This window comes from Carcharodon carcharias, chromosome 13 (assembly GCF_017639515.1).
Source record: "Carcharodon carcharias isolate sCarCar2 chromosome 13, sCarCar2.pri, whole genome shotgun sequence".
NCBI classification, from domain to species: domain Eukaryota; kingdom Metazoa; phylum Chordata; class Chondrichthyes; order Lamniformes; family Lamnidae; genus Carcharodon; species Carcharodon carcharias.
The window spans coordinates 105,381,212-105,404,167 of record NC_054479.1 but is presented as its reverse complement, the minus strand read 5'-3'; the positions used below and the strand labels follow the sequence as shown (position 1 = coordinate 105,404,167).

The 22,956-nt window shown below is 42.4% G+C and overlaps 1 protein-coding gene across 5 annotated transcripts in view; it reads right to left on the bottom strand.

Annotated features, from left to right (window-relative positions):
- Positions 1 to 22,956, bottom strand: part of LOC121286230 (pendrin-like) — a 66,050-nt gene that overhangs the window by 23,577 nt on the left and 19,517 nt on the right. For all 5 annotated transcript variants that reach the window (XM_041203253.1, XM_041203254.1, XM_041203255.1 and 2 more), the window contains 7 exons: positions 17,304 to 17,414; positions 16,387 to 16,568; positions 15,825 to 15,989; positions 8,718 to 8,870; positions 2,671 to 2,753; positions 2,357 to 2,504; positions 265 to 378 (listed from right to left, as the gene is read on the bottom strand). In XM_041203253.1, the coding sequence (XP_041059187.1) occupies positions 265 to 378; positions 2,357 to 2,504; positions 2,671 to 2,753; positions 8,718 to 8,870; positions 15,825 to 15,989; positions 16,387 to 16,568; positions 17,304 to 17,414 (956 nt within the window). The remainder of the gene's footprint in view (positions 1 to 264; positions 379 to 2,356; positions 2,505 to 2,670; positions 2,754 to 8,717; positions 8,871 to 15,824; positions 15,990 to 16,386; positions 16,569 to 17,303; positions 17,415 to 22,956) is intronic.

Genomic DNA, 22,956 nt, shown 5'->3' with positions numbered 1-22,956 from the left:
GCCACTGTCCCTTTAGTCCCATGTTATTCAATTTTGCTAGCAAGTCTATTATGTGGTATTTTATCAAATGCCTTGAAAGTCCACATACACAAAAAAACCCAGTACTTTGGCTTGCTATGTTAGTTCTTTATTCACTCCATCCTGTGGTTAATTCAATGCCCTCTGAACTGGCCTAGCAAGTCACTCAGTTGTTGTAAGAGCAATGCGGCCATGAGATTCGCTGATAAAGTATGAACACACACATAATCCATGTTTATTTATTACCTGAGTTTTGCCGCCTGTGCTTTCCTGTACAGCTGTCCGGGACAGAGCAGTGCCTGCCAAAAAGCTTGAGAAACAGCCACCAAAAATGTTGGAAATTCCTAAAGCAATGAATTCCTGGAAGATTGCACAATTATGTAAATACACATGCAAATGATAGCTCTCTTGCTGCTGTATTAGCACCAACAATCACTTCTTGCCATTTTGATACAACTCTGAGACATTTTGAATGTTTTTAGGCAGGATTTTATTGACAGAACATGTTTTATCAATGCACACACTCGATGACTATTCAGCTATTATATTCAGTTTGAAATATTCTTAAATTATTTCCAAACTTGCTGCTGTCTCTTGTGTAGTACTTGAGGCGTGTGGATCGATTCTAATCTTTGTTGCACCTGGGCACCTTTGCATGAGGCCTTCAGTTCCACAACATTACATGGGATCTATGCTAAACACATGTAATGGGGCCCAGGCCCACAGCAAACAGAGGCAAATATAACTGTAAATAAGGTGGCATTCTTGCCAACTGCCTCATTTGCAAAATGCCAATTCTTGCCAATAAAAGTTTCCAAATGGAGATGTACCCAATGATGCTGCTTGTGCAGTCTATGCTAACATGCTCAAAGGACCAGAAAGTGCAGAAGTCTAGGAACAGTCCAAAAATGAATGGAGCCAGTGTAACTTATATCCCGCTACCCCAAGCCTTCAGACAGTTGCTCTCCAGCAACAATCACAAGGCATGTATGATGGCAGTTAGCTGGTTGTATACAGGCCTCTCATGCATGCAACTACGTTCCTGTTTCGGCTTCTCTTATGGTCCCAGCACAAGGCCCTGCCAGAAAGCACCCAGGTCCTGCAAGTGACCTAGGTCAAGCAAATTGATGTCACAGTGTGGCAACAGACAGCGCCAACTGGGAGCTTCTTCGTGGCAATCACCAGCCCAGCCCAACAAAGTAAAATTGGCTCCAAAGTTTCATGTTTACTTGAACAATCTAAAAATGAATTAAAAAATAAAAATCAGGATAGTGTAGGGAGACGATGTTAATTGGTTCTCATTTCCTAGCTAATGCAAAGATGTGGGGGGTGAATGAACCTTGGGGTTTTCACTGGTTTTGTGCTGGGGTTGCTACAACAGAAATTGCAGAATTTCACTCTGGAACCAACACTCCTGGTCTTCTAAATAAATTTATGCTGCTCACTCAAGCCTGTATTCTTACTTTTCCAAGATGAAAATATTATGGGCGGAACTTGGAATGGGGTACATAGAGATGCTAAACAGGTAGATCTGCCACCTGTTATGCATCCCATCTGTAACAGACAGGGGAAAAAAAATTACAAGTGGCCCATTTTACAACCCTGCCAATGTTAACTTTCACCCAATATAAACAGGAGTGATGTATCATCCTAATATGACTGTCAGCTCAAAAAATGCTGTAGGAACCTTTGGTTTCTGAATTTTCTTTCCAACATGGAAGATATTGGTTCACATTCCATAAAGCTCCGTAATGTAAAAATTAACAACGTTAAGATAGATTCAACTTTTGATTTCTGAATTGACAAAAAAAAGATAAAGGTGGACAAGCAAAAGCTTTCAACTTTACCAAAAAAAAGCTTTCAACTATAAGAACACAACAATAAAATCTTGTTGACTAATTCTGGCATCAAGTGAAGCTAAATGTTTATGTGATAGATATGTAAGCTACAGCCACTTTAACTTCTAATATAACTTAGATTTTGAGCTTTCCCTTGTCTACTGCTATAAGGAAGACAAAACACATGCTCATGTCTGTTTCTATGGCTAGTTTTTTTTCTGGAGCAGGCTGCCACCAGAGACTATAGCTCGAGAGGTGTCACTCCACATCAAGTATGGTTGACCATTGAGATCTCCCACTCTTCAGTTGTGATAAATATGTTATAATCAACATATTTGGCCACGTTATGCATACACCTCCCATGACCACCAAGTCCAGGAGTGGGACTTGAACACTAAGCTTCTGGCTCAGAGGCAGGGACACTACTCATTTTGCCACAAGACCCCCCTTAATATGAAACACCAAATATTAACTGACATTGCATTCAAACCTTCTCTTACCTGATTTCCATCAATGGGATAGTCATGTTTGCTGCCAAATACTTTAGCGACTGAAACAGCCACAGCATATCCCACAATTGCAATGGAAAATGCCGATGCTCCCACTTGAGAAAAGATGTTCACATCTGGTGACACTGGTGGTAGAAATCTGCACAAGTGCAAAAAAAAAATTATTCAAGAATTTCTGAACTCAATCTGACTGAAGTTTTAATGTCTGTAACAAATAAAAATACAAATGGCGTTAATTAAAATTTAAGACAAGAATTGTGAGTTTTCAAAACTGATGCAGCAATCTTTTAAATTTATCTTCTTACCCTGTTGGAATGCTTTTAATGATTCCAGCATTATACTTCTGTTCCAAATTAGTACCATAGGAGATCCCTGTAGCTACTATAGTCTGGAACAAGCAAACATTTGTATTTAAAAATCAACCACATTTATATATTGTTACCCCTCCCAGAAACTTCACTAATCATATTGAACTCTAACTCAATTCTATACCAGGATCTCAAATTTGTGGAACTCCGGCCCTCTGGAGACAGGTGAAGGAATAAAGTGGCAGCAGAAGATGTTAGCAGGGGAGTTCCTGCTGCCATGGGATATTATCAAAGGCAGGAATGGCAGCGGCTCAGCCATTCTCTAACTGGGATGGGCAGCCAATTAAAGTAATTCATTGGCCTATAGATGACCCTGCTGGGATTTTACCGCCATCCAAACTGCCTCGCAACTCCCACTCCTGCCAGATGGTGAGTCTTCCAACTACATCGAGGCAGCCTCCCAGAGGCTTCCTCAGAGTCCTTTCTTTTTGGAGGCTCCAGAGGTCAAAGAGGACCCATCAGTGGCAACAGCTGCCCCGTGGCCTCAACCCCGCGGCTGGAAAATTCATCCATCCAAAAGCTGGGGCCTGACTTCCTGGCCGCAGCACATGAAAGAAATTTTTCATGTACCTGTGGCGGTCCCTTAATAGGGAGGTTCCCTCTTCTTCCCCTTGCAGCCTCAGCAGCAGCCACATCTATCAGTGGCACTGCTGAGGCTGCAAAGTTGCCAGCTCTCTGATTGGGCTAGCAGGTTGGAGAGACGGCCCACCGTCTTTTTGGGCAGTGATCCCAGTGGCAGGCTCTTAAGCGGTGGTAAAATTGCCTCTGCAGTCCCACTATATGCTTGAGTAGGCCCAGAACTGACACTTGGTCCCAGCAGCATACCAGTGAAATTCTGGCCCCAATGTCTTTCCTTTCTCCGACATCTACAGATTTAAAAACCATACTCAACTTTAACCACTATTTGATTTACCAAATCTCTTACTCTTTTTTTCCCAAATGGGCCTTGGCCCTTCATGGTAGTTTCTTGACAAAGACATGCGGGGCTGGAAAACCCTGATCATGATAGTTGTGCCAAGATTTAAGGGGAGATTGTGACGTAGTGGTAATGTTACTGGACTAGTAATCCAGAGGCCTAGGCTAATGCTCTGGGGACATGGGTTCAAATCCCATCACTGGAGGCGGTGGTGGAATTTAAATTGAATAAATAAAATCTGGAATAGAAAAATAGTAATAGTGACTATGAGAATTATCCTTGACAACTGTAAAAACCCATCAGGTTTATTAATACTACTAACGAAATTTGCCATCCTTCCCTGATCTTACATGTGACTCCAGACCCACAGCAATATATTTAACTCTTAACTGCCCAAGCAAGCCAGCCAGTACAAGGACAATCAGGGCTGGGCAATAAACACTGACTTTGCCAGCGATGCCCACATCCCATGAGAGAATGAAGGAAAAAAAATATCGTTTCCACCAGTGCTGATCCATCACAATTGGTGTGGTCTCCAGGAAGATACTTATTTAATAGGAGGACAGTGACCGCCTGAACCACTGTGGACATAATGAAGGTGGCCACCTGCCTCCACGCTTATGAGGTCAATACTGGAACTTAAAAAAACAATTCCCCACCTTTCGTATGCCAGACTTTCCTATCTTGGAGCATTCCTTCCCAATGGGAGTCACTTCCTTCTACACAGATTTCTGACCCTGCATATTATTTTATATCATATTCCTTATGGGCAAGGCAGCAGGATCCCCAGCTACACGCTGATATACCCAGGGGGATTGTGCTGCAGGAGCTCTGCACTGCACCTCCAAACAGTGCCCAGGAAGCAGAGTGCCGAGGAGTGGGGTGCTAGAAAGCAGAGTGCCAGGGACCCAGGGAGGCGAGGCTGACTGCGAGGCCCAGGAGTGAGATGTTATGGAGCTCTAGGTCAGGGTCAAGGGGAAGAGTGCGCCGCATGCATAGGGGAGTGAGAATGTGTGAGAGCACACGTGTGAGTGTTGTGGGGGAGTGAGAGAGGGCGTGTTTCTTACTTATTCTCATTCTCAGGTTTCTCACTTACCCTCACCACCACACACCAACCTATATGCACACTCACTCACAGTGGGTGAGGGCTATTTGAGTGAGCACCCTGGGACTAGGAGTGAATCCGGTACATACACACACACACTCTCTCTCACGCTCTGGTCATTTTATTAAATAACTCTTTTTTTTAAAATGTAATTTTTTTTTTTGCTATGACATTACTTTATTTTTGCTCAGCAATTGTTTCTTTTCTTAATACCTCAGTTATTTTTTGAAATTCAGTTTAAAGTTGTGCCGAACCTTATCTTTCTGAAATTTGCTTATCGGTCCCTTGAGGGAGAATAAAAATGGAAATGTGGCCTCTCCAAGCAAAAAGGTTGCACTAGCCTGTTCTAAATGGAGTTCTCGTCATCCACGCTGAGCAGCCAGAGCTTAGGACTGGACAGACAGGCTTAAGAAAAAACCACAACCTTCAGGCCGAGAGTTCCAATGCTTTGAAGCCAGTCTGTCAGGTCAAGTTCATTCGTTGCTATGCGGCTGCTGGGGTGGGGTGGGGTGGTGGTGGTTGGCGGCGGGGGGGGGGGGGGGGGCAGGGTGGCTGGAATATAGTGCTGACGGAGTGCCAACCCAGCACCTCCTATTTAAAAGCTTTAACATTCACAACTGGATGCTAAACTCTCCTTTGCTGACTGGCCATCCATTATACGCCCCACTTGATTCTTCTTTCCACTGATCTCAGTGGAATCCATTCCATTAATTGTCTGACTGGATTTTAATCCTCACTGCCTCCAACATTGAAGCTACTTGTTTCTGGCAGTAACACATGCAGGGGGATTTGGCTCACTGATGGCAACATTCAGAACTGGAGGGCTGCATGACTTGCGACGCAGAGACGGCTAATATGGGAGCCGCGTTAAGTGAATTCTACCTGCAGTATTGGCTGTGATGGCCTGAGGATGTAAAACGTAGAAAAGTGTCTGTATTCCCTGCCGGCAGCTTTACATGGAATTTACATCACAGAAACAGGCCATTTGGCCCACTCCATCTATATTGGAGTTTCTGTTCCACACAACCTTCCTCCCCACCCTTTTTGATCATACCATCCCTCTAACCTTTGTTTATCAAGTTTCTTGAATGGTTACAGCACAGAAGGAGGCCATTCAGCATACTGTTTCTGTCAGTTCTCTACAACAGCAACTCAGCTAATCCCACTCTTACACCTTTTCCCTGTAACCTTGTGAAACCTTTTCTCTTCAGAATTATCCAGTTCCCCTTTGAAAATCACAATTGAATCTATCTCTGCCCACATGCCCAGGCAGTGCATTCCAAATCCAAACCACTCGCTGGCCACTCATTGGATAAAGAAGTTTTTCCTCATGTCGTTTCTAGTTCTTTTCTTAATCACCTTAGGGGTCTTGACCTTCTGCTGATGGGAACATTTTCTCCCCTTTAAACTGGTCCCACCAGCAGAAGGTCAAGACCCCTCATGGTTTTGAGCATGTCTAACAAATCTCTTCTCAACCTTCTCTTCTCCAAGAAGAACAGCCCCAGCTTTACCACTCTATCCACATAACAAAAGTATCTCATCCTTGGAACCATTCTCGTAAATTTTTTCTGCACCTGCACCTTTCTAAAACCTTCACATCCTTTCCATCGAGGCTGAACCAGTGTTTCATGAAGTCTCATAACTTACTTTCTTTTGTACTCTGTGCCCCTATTTATAAAAGCCAGGATTTGATATAATTTATTAACTGCTTTCTCAACCTGCCCTGCCACTTCAATGATTTATGTGCATGTACACACAGGTCCCTCTGCTCCCACATTTCCTTTAGAATTGTACCCTTTATTTTATGTCACCTCTCCTCATTCTTCAGACAAAAATGTATCACTTCACACTTCTCTACATTAAATTTCAACTGCCACATGCCTGCCTATTCCACCAGCCTATCTATATCCTCTTGAAGTCTGTCACAATCCTCCTCACAGTTCACAATACTTCCAAGCCTTGCATCGTCTTCAAATTTTTAAATTGTGCCCTTTACACCCAGGAATAGGTTATTACTATAAATCAAGAAAAACAGTGACCCCTTTATATACCATCCCTCAGTCAGAGGTAAGTAGTGTTCCGTAAAAGCAGTCTTGAACTAAATAATTAAACTGTTGCATAATGAAATTCTAGCCATGGTAAAGACTAATGATTCAAACTACCACATGGTTCGAAATAAAATGCCTACCAGCACTGCAATTTTTCACTTAAAAAGTATAGTTTTACTGATATTTGGGAACTCAAATGATTAATACATAGGAAAACAAAGTTAATAGTAGATTGAGAATGGATATGACCAACACATTTTCTTAGAGCCTGGCACCTCAAAATTTGGCACTACACCCCTGACTGGCTAAGTAAAGATTTTTTGCTCCTGAAATTAGGACCCAGCATAATTCGGTCTGGTTTTTTTCAAATAATTCCACTGGACTGTTCTAGGATTTATGATCCAATCTGGCAAAATGTCAAAGGAAATTTGGACACTACTTTTAAAAAATATTTATCCTTTACTTTGTCCTTTCCCATAAGAATCTGATAATCAGCAGTTAAGACAGCTGAAGATCCTAAGCCACCTCTTTCTTCATGGCTGCCAGGAATAACTAAAGCAGCATGTCCTTCCTTGCTCCCTTGAGATTCAAGTCAAATGATCTATTCTAGCACCTCAGTGCTAGAAATGTCAGAGCTGTGCAACTTCATTCAGCAGCTGCTGGTGGCATCCCCATAATAACAACACTTCAGGGCAAATGAAGTGCGTTACTGTTTTTGAATTTTGTAGATGCCAAGCAATGATGTCTCTGGTGAAGGTAACCACTATGAAGGCATCAACCTTAGCTCAGTAGTAGCACTGCTGCATCGAGTCAGGATGTCATGTGTTCAAGTCCCATTCCAGAAGCTTGAGTATACAGACTATGCAGACACTCCAATGCTATATTAAGGGAATGCTGCATTGTCTTGCAGCTGAGGCGCTGAATAGAGTGCCCATTGGTCCTCTCGGGGGGGGGTGCAAAAGAGTCTGTGGCAATATTTGAAGAGCAAGTGAGTTCTTCCTCCTACCCTGGCCGGTATTTATCCCTCAATCAATATCACTTAAAACAAAAACACAAATGGTCTGACCATCATCTCATTGCTGTTTATGGGATTTTGCTATTCAAGATGGGCTGTTGTATTTCCTACTTTACAACAGTGACTACACTACATTGTCTGTAATGAATTGTTGGAGGTTTTGAGGTTGTAAAAGGTTCTATATAAATACAAATTATTTCTTATTTTTCTTGACTTAGGCAAGTAATTTGTGTCTGTATGGGCCTTGCACAATCATTGGAAAAAAAATGTTTAAATCAAAACGTAAGATGAAATGCAACTTATGCAAGTTTATGAGTGAGCAAGTGGTTTATCTATTTGTTTATATGGTGGAATCAGTCTTATAAATAAACAGGGTGGGTCATAACACCATATTACCCTGTCCAGCAGCAGGTACATAAACTGAATTCCATCTTGTACCAAATGGTTTAGAAAACAGGCACTTAAGTTCCCCTGGCATTGTGTGGTACTAAACCAAACATTTCACAAGCCAAACTAGATCATAAGGTCTTAACTGGTTTGACAGAGCAGCAGGCGGTGTACCAGAATAGACGTGATTGTCCCCAGGGTTAGAGTAAGTAAAAATCAGGCATGATTCTTGTTCCTGATTGTGATCCAACTGCCTCAGGTGGAAATCATGTGACAATAGCATTAGATTATCCAATGAACCCTTTCATAGTTGAACATTCAATGTTGGCTCTTCCCTTGACAACAGGCACGTTGGTGGAGTACTAGAATGCTGCCTGTCGCAATGAAGCCAAATATCAGTGCCTTTAGAAAAACAAGAGCAAAATAAAAGAACTGAAAACACTGATGCCCCACCCTTTCCTATGGGGTTGACTTAAACTACTGCTTGGCTTTTACCACAGATAACTTACTTACCACAATCACTTCGATAGGAATAGGCACTTTAATCTTATCTTTGAAACGATTGTTGATTTCTTTTACAATTACACACACGACAAAGGTGATCAGGCCAGCAATGAAGTCTGCAATATTGGTTTGTCGAATGTTACGGAATATATCAATAAGAGTCTACAAAATGAATTAAAAAGCAGAAGTTATAACAAATGCTGCAGCTCAGCAGTTTGATCCTGACACCTGGGTTAAAGAAAGGTACATAACAATGCCGGTTCATTCATGGTAACAATCTTTCTTGCATAGCAAATTATGGATTCTAACCACACCAAGGACTTGAATACTTATTTACTGAAGTAATAAGGGGTGTGCTGCGTTGCTGAAAGTGTCATCTTTAAGATATTAATGACACTCTCAAATTGCCTGTTCAGCTGGCCATGCAAGATTCCATGCTACTTTTTGAAGAGCAAGAAATTTCCCTGATATCTTGACCAATCTCTCAGTAACCAAGATCAACAAAAATAGATACAAACATATGAAGACACCAGGCAGGAAAAGTGCAGCTGCTCCATCAAGCCTACCTCACACCAAAATGGCTGGACTATCATGGTTAAACATTCCTTCCCTCCCCTGACCCTGCTTCCACCCTTTAACATGTAATCTCTGACCCCCTCCAACAATCAACAATTCACTTCATCTTCTACATGTGAAATATTGTTGTGCACTAATTGATTGTCAAATTTGGCTGAATAACAACAATGCCTACTGTAGTTAGTTAGCTGTGAAGTAGAGAAGATATGCAACGTATTTGATAATGGACAGCAGGTAATAACAGATCAGACTTCAAGTTCTCCAAAGTCAGACACAGCCTGTCAGTAGTCAGCATCAATGCCAATGCATGATTAATGGTGAGTTGGGCATGGTACCTATAGGTGACCAGCCATGGAACTGTATCATAGTGATGGAGTCAATGCCGACAGGAATGAATGAAAGGAATAAAATTTTGAATTAAATTGAAGGTTGAAAATATAAATGCTATGGCAGATAGGTTTTATTATACTTCCAACATCTTTTCTTCTCCTTTCTGAGAGACCTAAAATGTCCCAAATTGTGCGTGCATGTGAACTGCGAGTGAAACTCGAGCATACAGACTGCACAAGCAAACAATGCAACAACTGTTTCAATCTTATACTGAACTGAAGACACAATGGTGTTAAGACAGGCCTTACTTGAGCAAATTCACCTTGGCGCCAACAAAATCTTTTGTTTGTCTGTGACTGTGGCAGAGTTTTGCACAATGGAACAGTGAATAAGTATTGCGACTTGACAACCTAGCAAACACTGACAGCTTCAAAAAAATCTGACACTTAAGAATGACCTCATTAATAGGCCAGTTATCTGGAATGTTACGTCTGAATCCTCAGTGCCAAGGACTGCTGCTGGGTGAAAGGGGTATAGTGCATTGAGCAGCACGAGAGGTTGTTGATATGATGGTTAGATGCTGTCATGTGAAGATGCATTCATGGACTTTGATCACCTGTGTAAAGTCATTAGACTTCTTGTGGCACTACTACCAGGTCTGCTGGTCCAGACTTGAGGAGTTTCCCACCCTGAGCAGCTGTTCGTACTCACTTGAGGGTGATCCTCGAGGGCCTTTGGGCTCCCCAAGGAAACATGGCATCTCTCCTCCTGCTCACCTGCACCAATAATACCTCCAGCACTGCAACCATCATCCAGGAATCCTCTCTGCCCTGGTGTTGTTTTCCTTCTTTCAAATTCCAGCAAAATGATTGTGCAGCTTCCATTTGAGAGATGTTGCTTGCCTTTAGGAGTAACAGGCTGGCTGCACCAAGTGATCTTAGCACAACACTGTTCTGAGCACAGAGGTAGGCGGCAGCTTGAAGATGATGCCAGCAGCCAGGAACCTGGTTGGCACCACCTTTTGTCAGGTAAATGAAGTTGAAGCACCAAGTTTGTGTGCTGCTCAGCTCCAATAGAATCGACGTGTGCAGCTCACTAATTTCAACCCCCACATCCAAAAAACAGGGCTAAACAAATTTTTAGCCTTCTGACCCAGAGTCATCAAGCTGGAGTGCAAGCTACGAGAAACAGTCTGAGACATACAAAGGCAGAGAAATTGCTGGATAGTTTAGTGCAGAAGACAGTCACACCTCTGACGAAAATGTAGGTGCTGAAAGGGAAACGTGTCTGTCAGTTAGCAGGGTAGAGGGAATCTAGGGAAGATAAGAGAGAATGAGGTCCCACAGGTAGTGGTCTTAGCCAACAGGTAAAAGGTACCTACTACCTGTGAGGATAGGGATGAGGTCTGCAGAGAAGTTGGCCAGAATGCTAACCATGTCACTGTCAAGCATGAGCCAATCCAAGTGAGGAGGAAAGAATGCATAATGTTGCAGTTGTAGGGGGATTTGATCATTAGAGCGATAGATGACATCCTTTGCAGCAAGGGTCAAGAACCCCAAGTAGAGACATCCAGATGAGACATTTATAAAGTCAGCCATTTTATTAAGGATGTGACTGAACTCTGTGTTGTGACATACTCTACTATGTCGACATTGGCAAAAACAAAAAGACCTCCGACTGTCGGCCTGGAGACTTGTACATGTGGGTCTCATTATACATTTCTTTCAATGAGCTCAGATACTAAAACCTCTAAGTTTTATTTTCTTCTGGTCATATTTGAAAATTAAATTTCATTTAATACATTTATTTTGTTTGGCATTTGCAATAACTAATGTATTTATGTTGCACAATGGAACAGTGAATTTAGTTATTAAAATATGCAATATTAGGATTATATCTGTTCAGTGCATTTTGCTGTCATGTTGACACCTTGTGAACATTACTTTAGTTACGTATGTGCCCTATTCAAACAGAGTACTTCCCTAATTGACAGAACGGTGTTGGTGGATGGGTGAATAACCAAATGTGGCATTGTAAGAAACGTAAAACATCTACTACTATAGGATGTTAAGCAATACTGGGGTCTCAGGTGCTGTATATGTTGTCTGAAAAATGCTTGAATGGTGCTCAGTTCTGAGTCAGTGTCTGCTGCCATTTGCTCAGGGCCACACAATAGCTTAGAACACAAGTATATGATACCATTACCACCAAGCCAGGGGATCAACTCTGGTTCAATGAAGAGTGCAGGAGAGCATGCCAGAAGCAGTACCAGGTACACCTAAAAATGAGGTGTCAACCTGGTGAAGCTACATCACAGGACTACTTTCATGCCAATCATCATAAGCAGCAAGTGATTGACAGAGCTAAGCGATCCCATAAATCAACGGATCAGGTCCAAGCTCTGCAGTCCTGCCACATCCAGTCGTGAATGGTAGTGGACAACTAAACAGATCACCAGAGGCTCCACAAATTGCCCCATCGTCAATTATGGAGGAGCCCAGTACATCAGTGCAAAAGATAAGGCTGAAGCATTTGCTACAATCTTCAGTCAGAAGTGCCAAATGGATAATTCATCTGGGCCTCCTCCGGAGGTCCCCAGCATCACAGATGCCAATCTTCAGTCAATTTGAGTCACTCCACGTGATATCAAGAAACAGCTGAAGGCACTTGATACTGCAAAGGCTATGGGCCCTGACAATATTCCAGCAATAGTACTGAAGACTTGTGCTCCAGAATTTGCCGCGCCCCTAGTCGAGCTGTTCCAGTACAGCTCCAACACTGGCATTTACCAGGCTATGTGGAAAATTGCCCAGGTATGTCCTGAACACAAAAAGCAGGAAAAATCCAACCTGACCAGTTACTGCCCCATCAATATGATCTTGATCCTCAGTAAAGTAATGGAAGGGGTCATCAACAGTGCTAAAAAGCAGCACTTGCTTAGCAATAACCTGCTCATTGATATCCAGTGTGGGTTCCACCAAGATCACTCAGCTCCTGACCTCATTAGAACCTTGGTTCAAACATGGACAAAAGAGCTGAACTCCCGAGGCAAGGTGAGATGAGGGTGACTGCCCTTGACATCAAGGCCGCATTTAACAGAGTGTGGCATCAAGGAGCCCTAGCAAAACTGGAGTCAATGGAAATCATGGGTGGGGGGGATCTCTGCACTGGTTGGAGTCATACGTAGCATAAAGGAAGATGGTTGTTGTTGTTGGAGGTCAGTCATCTCAGCTCCAGGACATCACTGCAGGAGTTCCACTGGGTAGTGTCCTCAGCCCAACCATCTTCAGCTGCTTCATCAATGACCTTCCTTCCGTCATAAGGTCAGAAGTGGGTATATTCACTGATGATTGCACAATGTTCAGCACCATTCGCGACTCCTCAGATACTAAAGCAGCCCATCTCCAAATACAGCAAGACCTGGACAATATCCAGGCTTGGGCTGACAAGTGGCAAGTAACATTCACACCACACAAGTGTCAGGCAATGACCATCTCCAACAAGAGAGAATTCAACCAACGCCCCTTGATGTTCAATGGCATTAACATCACTGAATTCCCAACTAACAACATCCTAGGGGTTACCATTGACCAGAAACTGAGGCCATATAAATACTGTGGCTACAAGAGCAGGTCAGAGGCTAGGAATCATGCGACGAGTAACTCATCTCCTGACTCCCCGAAGCCTGTCCACCATCTACAAGGCACAAGACAGGTGTGTGATGGAATACTACCCACTTGCCTGGATGAGTGCAGCTCCCACAACACTCAAGAAGTTTTGCACTATCCAGGGCAAAGCAACCCGCTTGACTGGCACCACATCCACTCCCTCCACTGCCGACACAGCAGCAGCGTGTACCATATACAAGATGCACTGCAGGAATTCACCAAGGATCCTTCAACAGCACCTTCCAAACCCACGACCAATACCATCTAGAAGGGCAAGTGCAGCAGATGGATGGGAACACCACCACCTGGAAGTTCTCCTCCAAGTCACTCACCATCCTGACTTGGAAATATATTGCTGTTCCTTCACTGTCACTGGGTCAAAATCCTGGAACCCTCCTTCCTAACAACACTGTGGATGTACCTACACCACATGGACTGCGGCAGTTAAAGAAGAAAGCTCACCACCACTTTCTCAAGGGCAACTAAAGATGAGCAATAAATGCAGGCCCAGCCAGCGGAGCCCATATCCTGTGAATGAATTAAAAAAAACACAAATACAAGATAACTCAAACTGAACTACTCCATTGCTGGAAGATATATTCCCATGATGCACACTGATCTGTGCAAACAAAAATTATTGGTCACCTGTGACACTGGAATCCCTCAATCATAACTACACTCTGGAGTTTTAATCCCAAAGACTCCACAAGAAAAAGTGAGCCTTCTACTGAGCCAATAGTCTCAGAACTAAGAACCTGATTGCAGCTGCTCTGGTGTTGCCACATGCTCAATGGTTTACTGCAGTGCAGACAATCATTGTTCCAGCTTTCACATTTGTGCTGATGCCTGTTCCAGCTGGAGGTAATGATAGTTTGTGCTCAGTTTCGTGATGGCCTGATTGATGAAGAAAGCAATTTGAACATGGAGTATATGAGCATACTTAGCAATGTAATATTGCTTTGTCATTTCCTGCATTATTAAATGATTGTGTACTATCATTTGGATGGACAGACTAAAGATGTTATAAAGGTTATAGAATACCCAATTTTAATATGGAAAAGACCATGTTTTATTTGTAGTATTCCAATTGCCACAATCAATTCCTTTCAGACTCTTCATGACAGACAACTCCACTATGTTTTCTCCATTTAACACAAGTAGTTTCATAGTTGCAATCACCAGCTTCTTTATACGGTGTTCTTCTATTATGGGTAAAGGTAAAACTTTTGCCATAAGAGCAGTGGAGTTTGATATATGCCAAATGATAACATGCTGTCTGATGCCTAGAAACAGATATGGAATCCTGAGACCTACAACATACCAAAGTGACCCAATGCAGGCACTTAGTGTAAAACAGAGCAAGAGAAAGAGACAATGCACAAGACTCATTCATCCCCATATTTTATGTAAATTAGGGAGCCTTCATAAAGTAGCTAGAGCATGAGCCAAGAAGCAACATTTAAATTTAGAAGCTTAGTTAGGCACCTCCACCCTTTGTCCCCTTGGAAATGTTGCCCAATGTTTGCTTCGGCAATGGCTCCTTATCCCTCATTGTCATGTGCATATGTCTCAGGGCCACACTGGGAAAGTGCCCAATGTATAATAGACAACCTACAATCTTTTACTGGCTGCTAGTGGATGATTATGCAATCCTGGCTTAGGCTGTGTTATCAGTCTACTATATTTGGTCCATGGAAATTCTCAGTGCAATACATTCCCTGTCCTATTACAATGTGTGCATCTATCATTTTTGCTTCTGATACCTCACATGTTACATTACTGTTAATACACCCTTTTTTTGCTCATCTTTTACAATTACAATTTCTTTCTTGTGTGCACACGTGTTCTGCTCTCCAACTTTATGATATTCAGCTCATACCCTGTGTTCTGCTTTACATTGTGTGCAGCTTCAACTGGACCACCTACCAGGTCCCGCTGCGGAGACAGCATTGATGCGGTCAGTGACATATTGCCATGCTTGACATACGTTCTGCATTTTAGAAGAATGCCCTTTCCAAAAAAAACATGTGCCTGTTCCCCATGACCAACACTATTGAGTCTCTTTGCTGAAGAAGATGACTTCAATTTGCTGCTCTGGACCAGTTTTCCACCATTTGTTCATACAGAAAAGATAGATCCTTTTGAAATTCATAGGAAGGCAAATGGTTCCTTGGCAGCTTCTTTATAGTACAAGTCACAATTAACTTCTAGTTTTGTTGTTGCTATAGCTTATGAACGTGTATTTTTCACTTAGCAGTGTATCATTATGGCTTTACACACATCTTTGTATGGAATGAGGATTATTAGACTGCCAATTAGATCCAATCACCTTACATTTGCTTTTTAATTGAAATGACCTTACAAAAAGGGTGATGGTTTCAATCTGAGTGGTTTAAAAATAAAAAAGCACCTTCTCCAATTCCCGTACATCTTATAACTAAACTTACAGTCACAATGTAAGTTGATATTGTAGTCTTAACATTTGAAACTACTTCACATAAAACCGGACTTTGTTCTTTAACAAGCACAAGATAATACTCACATATATGACAGAGAGGATGCCCATGTAACTCTTTGTTGGGACGCTTAAGCATATTTTCAATTGAGAGACAAAAACATGAAACGCAGCAGCTGTCGTAAATCCTCCCACTAATGGGACGGAGAGGTATCGAACAATGAAACCAACTTGCAGAATCCCAAGCACAAGCTAAAATTTGAAGGAAACAGCTGTTATAAATGTTATTGAAATGATGTATTGTTACACCACAGAAGGAGGCCATTCAGCCCATTGTGACCTCACCAGCTCTCAAAGCGAAACTCAGCTAGCCCTATTTGCCTGCAACCCTGCAAATTTTTTCTCTTCAGCCAATTATCCAATTTTCTTTTGAAAGCAACGATTGAATATGCCTGCACCAAACTCTCAGGCAGTATTCCAGTTCCTAACTACGTGCTGCGTTTAAAAAAAAGTTCTCTCATTTGCAATCAGTGTCCCCTGGTTCTCGACCCTTCTGCCAATAGGACCATTTCTCTCTATCTACTCAGTCCAGACCCCTCATGGTTTTGACTGATGAGTAGAAATAGCAACATAATTCAAAGCTTATTACCTGGATAATGCCAGCAAGAACAGTGACTGAGGATGCAATTATGACTCTCCGGCCATCTCTGGCAATGGTATCCACAACTGTAGTATTGAGATCTGTCATGTTACTTGAAATCAGGAAATTTTCATCAGGTGCCATTGATAAAATCAAAGACCCTATCATCAAACTGGTAATTGGAAATGGTCCTATGCAAAATCAAGCAAATAATTATATCTTTGTCAGCAGCAGATCTCAACCATGACATATTATTGTGACTGATATGGTCCAATGAGAAGTTTCAAACAGGAATGTTCCCATAATTTGTAAACCAGTTCTCTTCTCCCCATATAATTTCCTCTACTTCCCTCTTAAGATGTAAACTCATGCTGGAGTAAGATTTTACAAATGCCAGATGCCATCCTGTAGCTTAGCCACATGGTCATTCCTCATACATGAACCAGTCTAGATGACAAGAGTGCATATTGGGGACATCACAATAGAGTGAGTGTCATCCTATTCTTATCCCAATGTTGACATTACACAGTTTCTATTCTTGTAAAGGAAATGCGTTGGTTTGATTAACAATATTTCTGTAAGTGCACTAATACTCAGGTGATTAATCTAACTCTAAAAGGTAGGTCTGTATTAGGGATGGACTAATTTGGTTTAAAACTGACCTACTGAGTTTACGTGATCAGTTAAATCAAAATACTTTTGCTAATCCAATAAACGTTCATTTGTAATATTGCTTACAAAATATATTTAAAGCAGAAGGTAGAGGCTGCACCTATAATGCAGTAGCTTGCGTCAAATATTCTTATTAACAAAGTGTCTATTAATAGTTCAGCCAATGTAGGAAACAGTTACATTTTTACTTGCGATATAATGATACTAAAGATGTGAATAAAAATATAAGAGCTCAAGATTCAACGTGTACTCACCGACAGCTAAGTGCTTTGAAGTTCCCAAGAAGAAATAGGGTAGAATGGGGAAAAATGCTGAGTAGAGACCATAGCCAACAGGGACTTCAGCCAACAGGGCAAATGCAAGACCTAAAGTAAAAAAAATTAAAATACATGAAATATTTGCTATAATACTAGCTTTTACCATCTTAATATGTAATAACGTTATAATCTCACAGCAAACAACAAAAGTTGTTCTGAACATGAGTATTGCTGAAGCTTTTTATCTTGTACTCATCAGGACACATCACAACAATATGTGGGTTTCGCTAGCTAGGCCAGCACTTATTACCCATCCCTAACTGCCCTCAAGAAGACGGTGAACTGCCTTCTTGAATTGTTGCAGTCCATGTGTTGCAGGAACACCTGCAGTGCTGTTTGGGAGGGAGTTCCAGGATTTTGAATCAGTTACAGTGAAGGAAAGGTGACATCATTCCAAGTCAGGATGGTGTGTGGCTTGAAGGGGAAGTTGCAAGTGGTGGTGTTCCCATATGTCTGCTGCCCTTGACCTTCAAAGTGATAGGGATCACAGGTTTAGAAGGAATTGTCGAAGGACTCTTGATGAGTTGCTGCAGTGTATCTTGTAGATGATACACATTGCTGCCACTGCGCATTAGTGTTGGAGGAAGCAAATGTTAGTGGATGGTGTGCCAATCAAGCAGGCTGCTTTGCCCTGGATGGTGTTGAGCTTCAGGAGCATTGGTAGAGCTGCACTCGTCAAGGCAAGTGGAGAGTATTCTATCACACACCTGACTTGTGCCTTGTAGATGGTGGACAGGCTTTGGGGAGTCAGGTGGCAAATTACTCTGCACAGAATTCCCAGCTCTTGTAGCCACAGTATTTATATGGCTAGTCCAGTTCAGTCCCTGGTCAATGGTAACCCCCAGAATGTTGATAGTGGGGGATTCAGCGATGGTAATGCCATTGAATGTCAAAGGGAGATGGTTAGATTCTTGTTGGAGATGGTTATTGCCTGGAACTGGTGTGGCATGAATGTTACTTACACTTATCAGCCCAAGCCTGGATATTGTCCAGGTTGCGCTGCACATGGACACGGACTGCTTCAGTATCTGAGGTGTGACTAAATGACAAAAAGGAATGATGGTGCAAGGCTAACGGTGGTTATGGGACAAATAAGGAAAAAAGATGGGTTTAGAAGAATTATAAATGGCAACAGTAGAATCATTACAGAATTGTTACAGCACAGGAGGTGGCCATTTGGCCCATCGTGTCTACACCAGCTCTCTGAATGAACAATTCATCTGGTGTCATTCTCCTGCCTTCTCCCTGTAACCCTGCACATTCTTATTTTTCAGATAATGGTCTAACTCCCTTTTGTCATTTCTTTTCACTTTTCCACCCTGGTGATTTTTAAATACAAATCAAGAATAATTAGTAATGTTTGATAAATTAGTCCCAGAATGACTTCCACCTTGTTCTGAAGCTAAACTCATCAGTGCTGGTTGACATGAGATGCCTGCATTGTACAACTGCTGAAAGGGATCTAAATCTCACTCTCTTTTCATGCAATCATATAGCAAAGGAGGCAACCATACCACCCATCACACCTATGCCAGCCCTCAGAAAGAGCTATCCAATTAGCCTTACTACTCTGTTCTTTCCCCGTTGTCCTGAATGTTTTCTTTTCAAATATCTATCCAATTCCCAGAACTTACTATCTGAGAAAATGCGAGCAGTGATTTAGGATCCGAAATTGTTGAACTCAACGTAGGGTCTGGAAGAATGTACCGTGCCCAACTGAAAGGTAATGTGCTATTCCTCAAGCTACCAACGAGAGGTTCATTAGAACTGTGCAGGAAGTGAAAGGCAGAGGGGACAGAGTGGGAGCTGGTGGAGAATCAAAATGACGAATGACCAAAAGGTCAGGATTATGCTTGTGGAATAAATGGAGGTGTTTTGAAGTGATCACCCAAACTGTGTTTGGCCTCCACAACGTAGAGGAAATTGCACTGTGAGCAGCTAATACAGTATTCAAAATTGTTTCAACTGGAAAGAATTATTAAGGCCTTGAGCATTGGAAATGCAGGTGAAAGGGTGGGAGTTGCATCTCCTATACCTGCACTGAAGGAAGAGCAGGTGTTTGGGGTGACTGCAGAGTGGACCAGGGTGTCAGGGAGGGAATGGTTTTGAGGACAAAAGGAACACTATTGTGATTCTGGGAGGGAGGAGAAAGATGGCAGGATAAGTGCAGGAAATGGGTCGGACTTGGTCAAGGGCCCTGTTGACCAAGGTGGAGGGGAATGGTAGGTTAAGGGAAAGGAAAACATATGGAAGCCATATTGTGAGCAGTGAATAATGTACTAAATAGGAAGTGGCATTGGCAAAACAGATGCAACAGAGATCGAGAACCTGGGAAAATGGAATAGGATCTTTAGAGGAAAAGGGGTGGAAGGAAGTGCAATCAAGGTAGCTGTGGCTGTCATTGTGTTTATAGTAGATATTAGTTGACAGCCTATCCCCAGAAATGAAGATACAGAAGTTGAGAAAGGGGAATGAAGAGCTGGAGGGAGGCAAGGAAGAGTTAGAAATTGGAAGCAAATTTGATAAACAAAAATTTTCAAATTCAGAGTGAAAGCAGGAAACCGCACCAATACAACATACTGGATAAAGAGTCAAGAGAGAGCAGATCAGGGTACGACTGGAACAAAAATTGTCCCACGGATCCCATCAAATGGGAGGCATAAGACTCATAAGACTTCCTTTGGAAAACTTTTTCTTTGGAAGAATTGAGAGCAGTCAAAAGGAGAAGCTGTTCAACGTGATGAAGTGTGGTTAGGTTTCCATTGTAGGAAGATGTGGAGGGCTGCAGATTTACCTGGTGGGGGATGGAGGTGAAGAGGGACTGGGCGTCCACAGAAAAAGGAGATGGTTAGGACCAGGAAACTAGAATCCAACTGTTGAAGTGACATGGGTATTGTAAACGTCACAGATAAAGGGGGTAAGTGGTTGGACAAGGTGAGAGAAAAAAAGAGTTCAGGTAGAAAGACCTAAGTTTCCTGGGGCAAGAACAGGCTGAAACAATGAATATGCCAGGACATGTGGGTCTTGGGAGGAAGTAGAAGCAGGTTGTGTGGAGCTGGGAGCTAGGAGGTTGGAGACCATGGAGGAAAACCTCCAGAGGGGATGAACTAGTAACTAGCTTGATTTGGGGTGGTAGAGTCATAGTCCAGGGAAGGTAGGAGGACATGTCAGAAAGTTCACAGTCAGGGTCTGTAAGATAGAGGTTAATTGCCAAACTACAACGTCACCCTTGTCAGCAGATTTAATGATGCTATTAGGGTGGAACCTGAGGGAATGGAGTGTTGAAGGTTCAAAGGGCCATAGGTTAAAAAGTGATGTACCTAGAGAAATTGAGACAGCAATTCCAAAATGAAGGGATGGCAGGAGGGCAAAGGGTGAGGTCCAGGTGGAACAAAAATTCTGACGATGGGAGAAAGAGTCCACACTGTCACAGCATGGGGGAGGAGGGCAGGGGATGTGGTGATGATGGTGAACAGATGTCCGGCCAAAGAAGTTAATCCAGAGAAGAAGGAAGAAGTGTTCGGCAATTTGTCAAGTTCAAAATTAACTAAGGTGGGGTTTAAGAAGATAAAGCCGAGGCTTTTACTGGGTGCTGATCATTAGGGTGGAGGTCGGGCTAGGGGTTGCAGAAGGTCAGAGAGGAGAAGGTTAAAGAGCATAGGGAGACACTAAAGGTGAGAGTGGAAGGAGGGATTCGGTCAAAGGAAGGTGAAAGGGGAAGCAGGATGCAGAGGGACATTGCTCAAATACTACTGGTTTAATTTCACTTCCCTTATTTTATGACTGTAAACATCACTCTCTGTCTGAGAATTCTCATGAGGCTCAATTCCAGGTTGTGCAAATGTAGCTCTACAGCTAGCCTAACTAGCAGCTGCTCAGGAGCAGCCTACGGTGAGTAACATCTAACTCTAGTGGGATCGGAATCCCTTCCAACTGGTCTTTACGAAATATGAAAAACCCCAAAAACCATGGACACAAGTACTGTAAATAAAAGCCAAATCTCAACACAAAACACACAGAGGCAGACTATACTGTAAGGTGTTAATTTCAAACATTCCAACTTTGTAAAAGAACTAACACAATTAAAGGACTAGAAATGGGGACATTATCACAACAGTGGCACAAAATAACTGCCATCATGTAACCCAATTAAGAAATTGAGGATGTCATTGTCACAACCAAATGGCCCAGACAACAGCCATCATGCAGCAGCAATTCACAGCATTCAAGGAAGGGGAGAAACTTTACGTGCATATCAGCTTTGGAGCCAGAGATACCTCCCCTTGGTGCAGTCCATCGTTTTTGGTTCTGAAAATAACATCAGCACTGAGTGAGTCCATCTGGACCAGGGCATGTAACACACTAAGAAAGACTGAAAGATTCTAAGCACTGACCATCGAGGAGGATGGCCTCAGGAAATGTGTTTATGATTTTCCGATAAGAATCATCATAAAAAGAACAAGATCAAAGGGTTTGGCACTATAGTCAAGACTGTCAGGAATGGTCAACCTGGCCCGTGAACCTACAATTCACACCAAAAGGACCAACCACGTGGGAGGATTGTAAGTTATCAGCCAAATCCAAGGGCTGTTGGGACTGAGGTCTTAAAGTAACTTAACTGCAACAACCAAATCCTGGGTGGGTGGGTTGGGTTTGAATTGAGGAAGTTTGGGGCAGAAACATGGGGTTTTACCTGTGGTTTTTCAGTAAAGATTTTCTAATAAGTCGTGGTGACTTTGTGCTTGGGTGGGAGCAGAGATTAAGTGGTGGAGGGATTTAAATCAGACTAACCAACTGAGGTGTTGTGTGGTGTCATTTACACTAATTTAGAGGTCTTTGTATTAGGGCATTAGGTTTTTTAAATAAACAATAAGTTTGCGGTTGAGCCAAACCCTGTGTCTGTGAAATTTTGTCCTTAATAGAAATCCTAAAGTTGAGAACCATCCATAATGGACAAATGGGAGTGGTAACCTCTAACACTCCTTATTTGCACCAGGGCAAAGAGCATGTGCTCCACTCAACATCTCCTGTGATGCTATTATAAGCTGCACTGCATTCAAGTTGTGTGACTTTAGTAGACCACACACTTCATGGGGAAAGGCTATTTGGATCACAATGCAAAATTATAAACTATTCAAACACAAAAACTGTTCCCCAAAAGTGAACCCACTTTATTCGTATCCTTTTATTCATAAGGAAGACTTGAGACCATAAAGGCATGAGTTTTCAGTAAGGTTTTAAATTCAACAAGAGGTCTGTTAAAGTTGTCATCCTTCATCCCATAACTTTAAGAAGTAAAAAGTGCCCAAAAATACTCCAAGGTGTCATGTGTTATCCACTGTGCCAGCTATTTGGTGAGGATGGGTTTTACACTAATAACAACTTAAAAAATAAGACCAGCTTAGTTCCATTGGCTCAAAAGAATGTTCCTTGGCAAATGGTCAGCCTAGGCAAAAAATAAAATAAAATGGCACTGACAATGATTAACACAATATATAATGTCGATTCTGCTCTTCAGTCTGGGGAGGCGGTGGCATTGTGGTAATGTCGCTGGACTAGTTCCAGAGATGGGTTCAAATCCCACCACGGC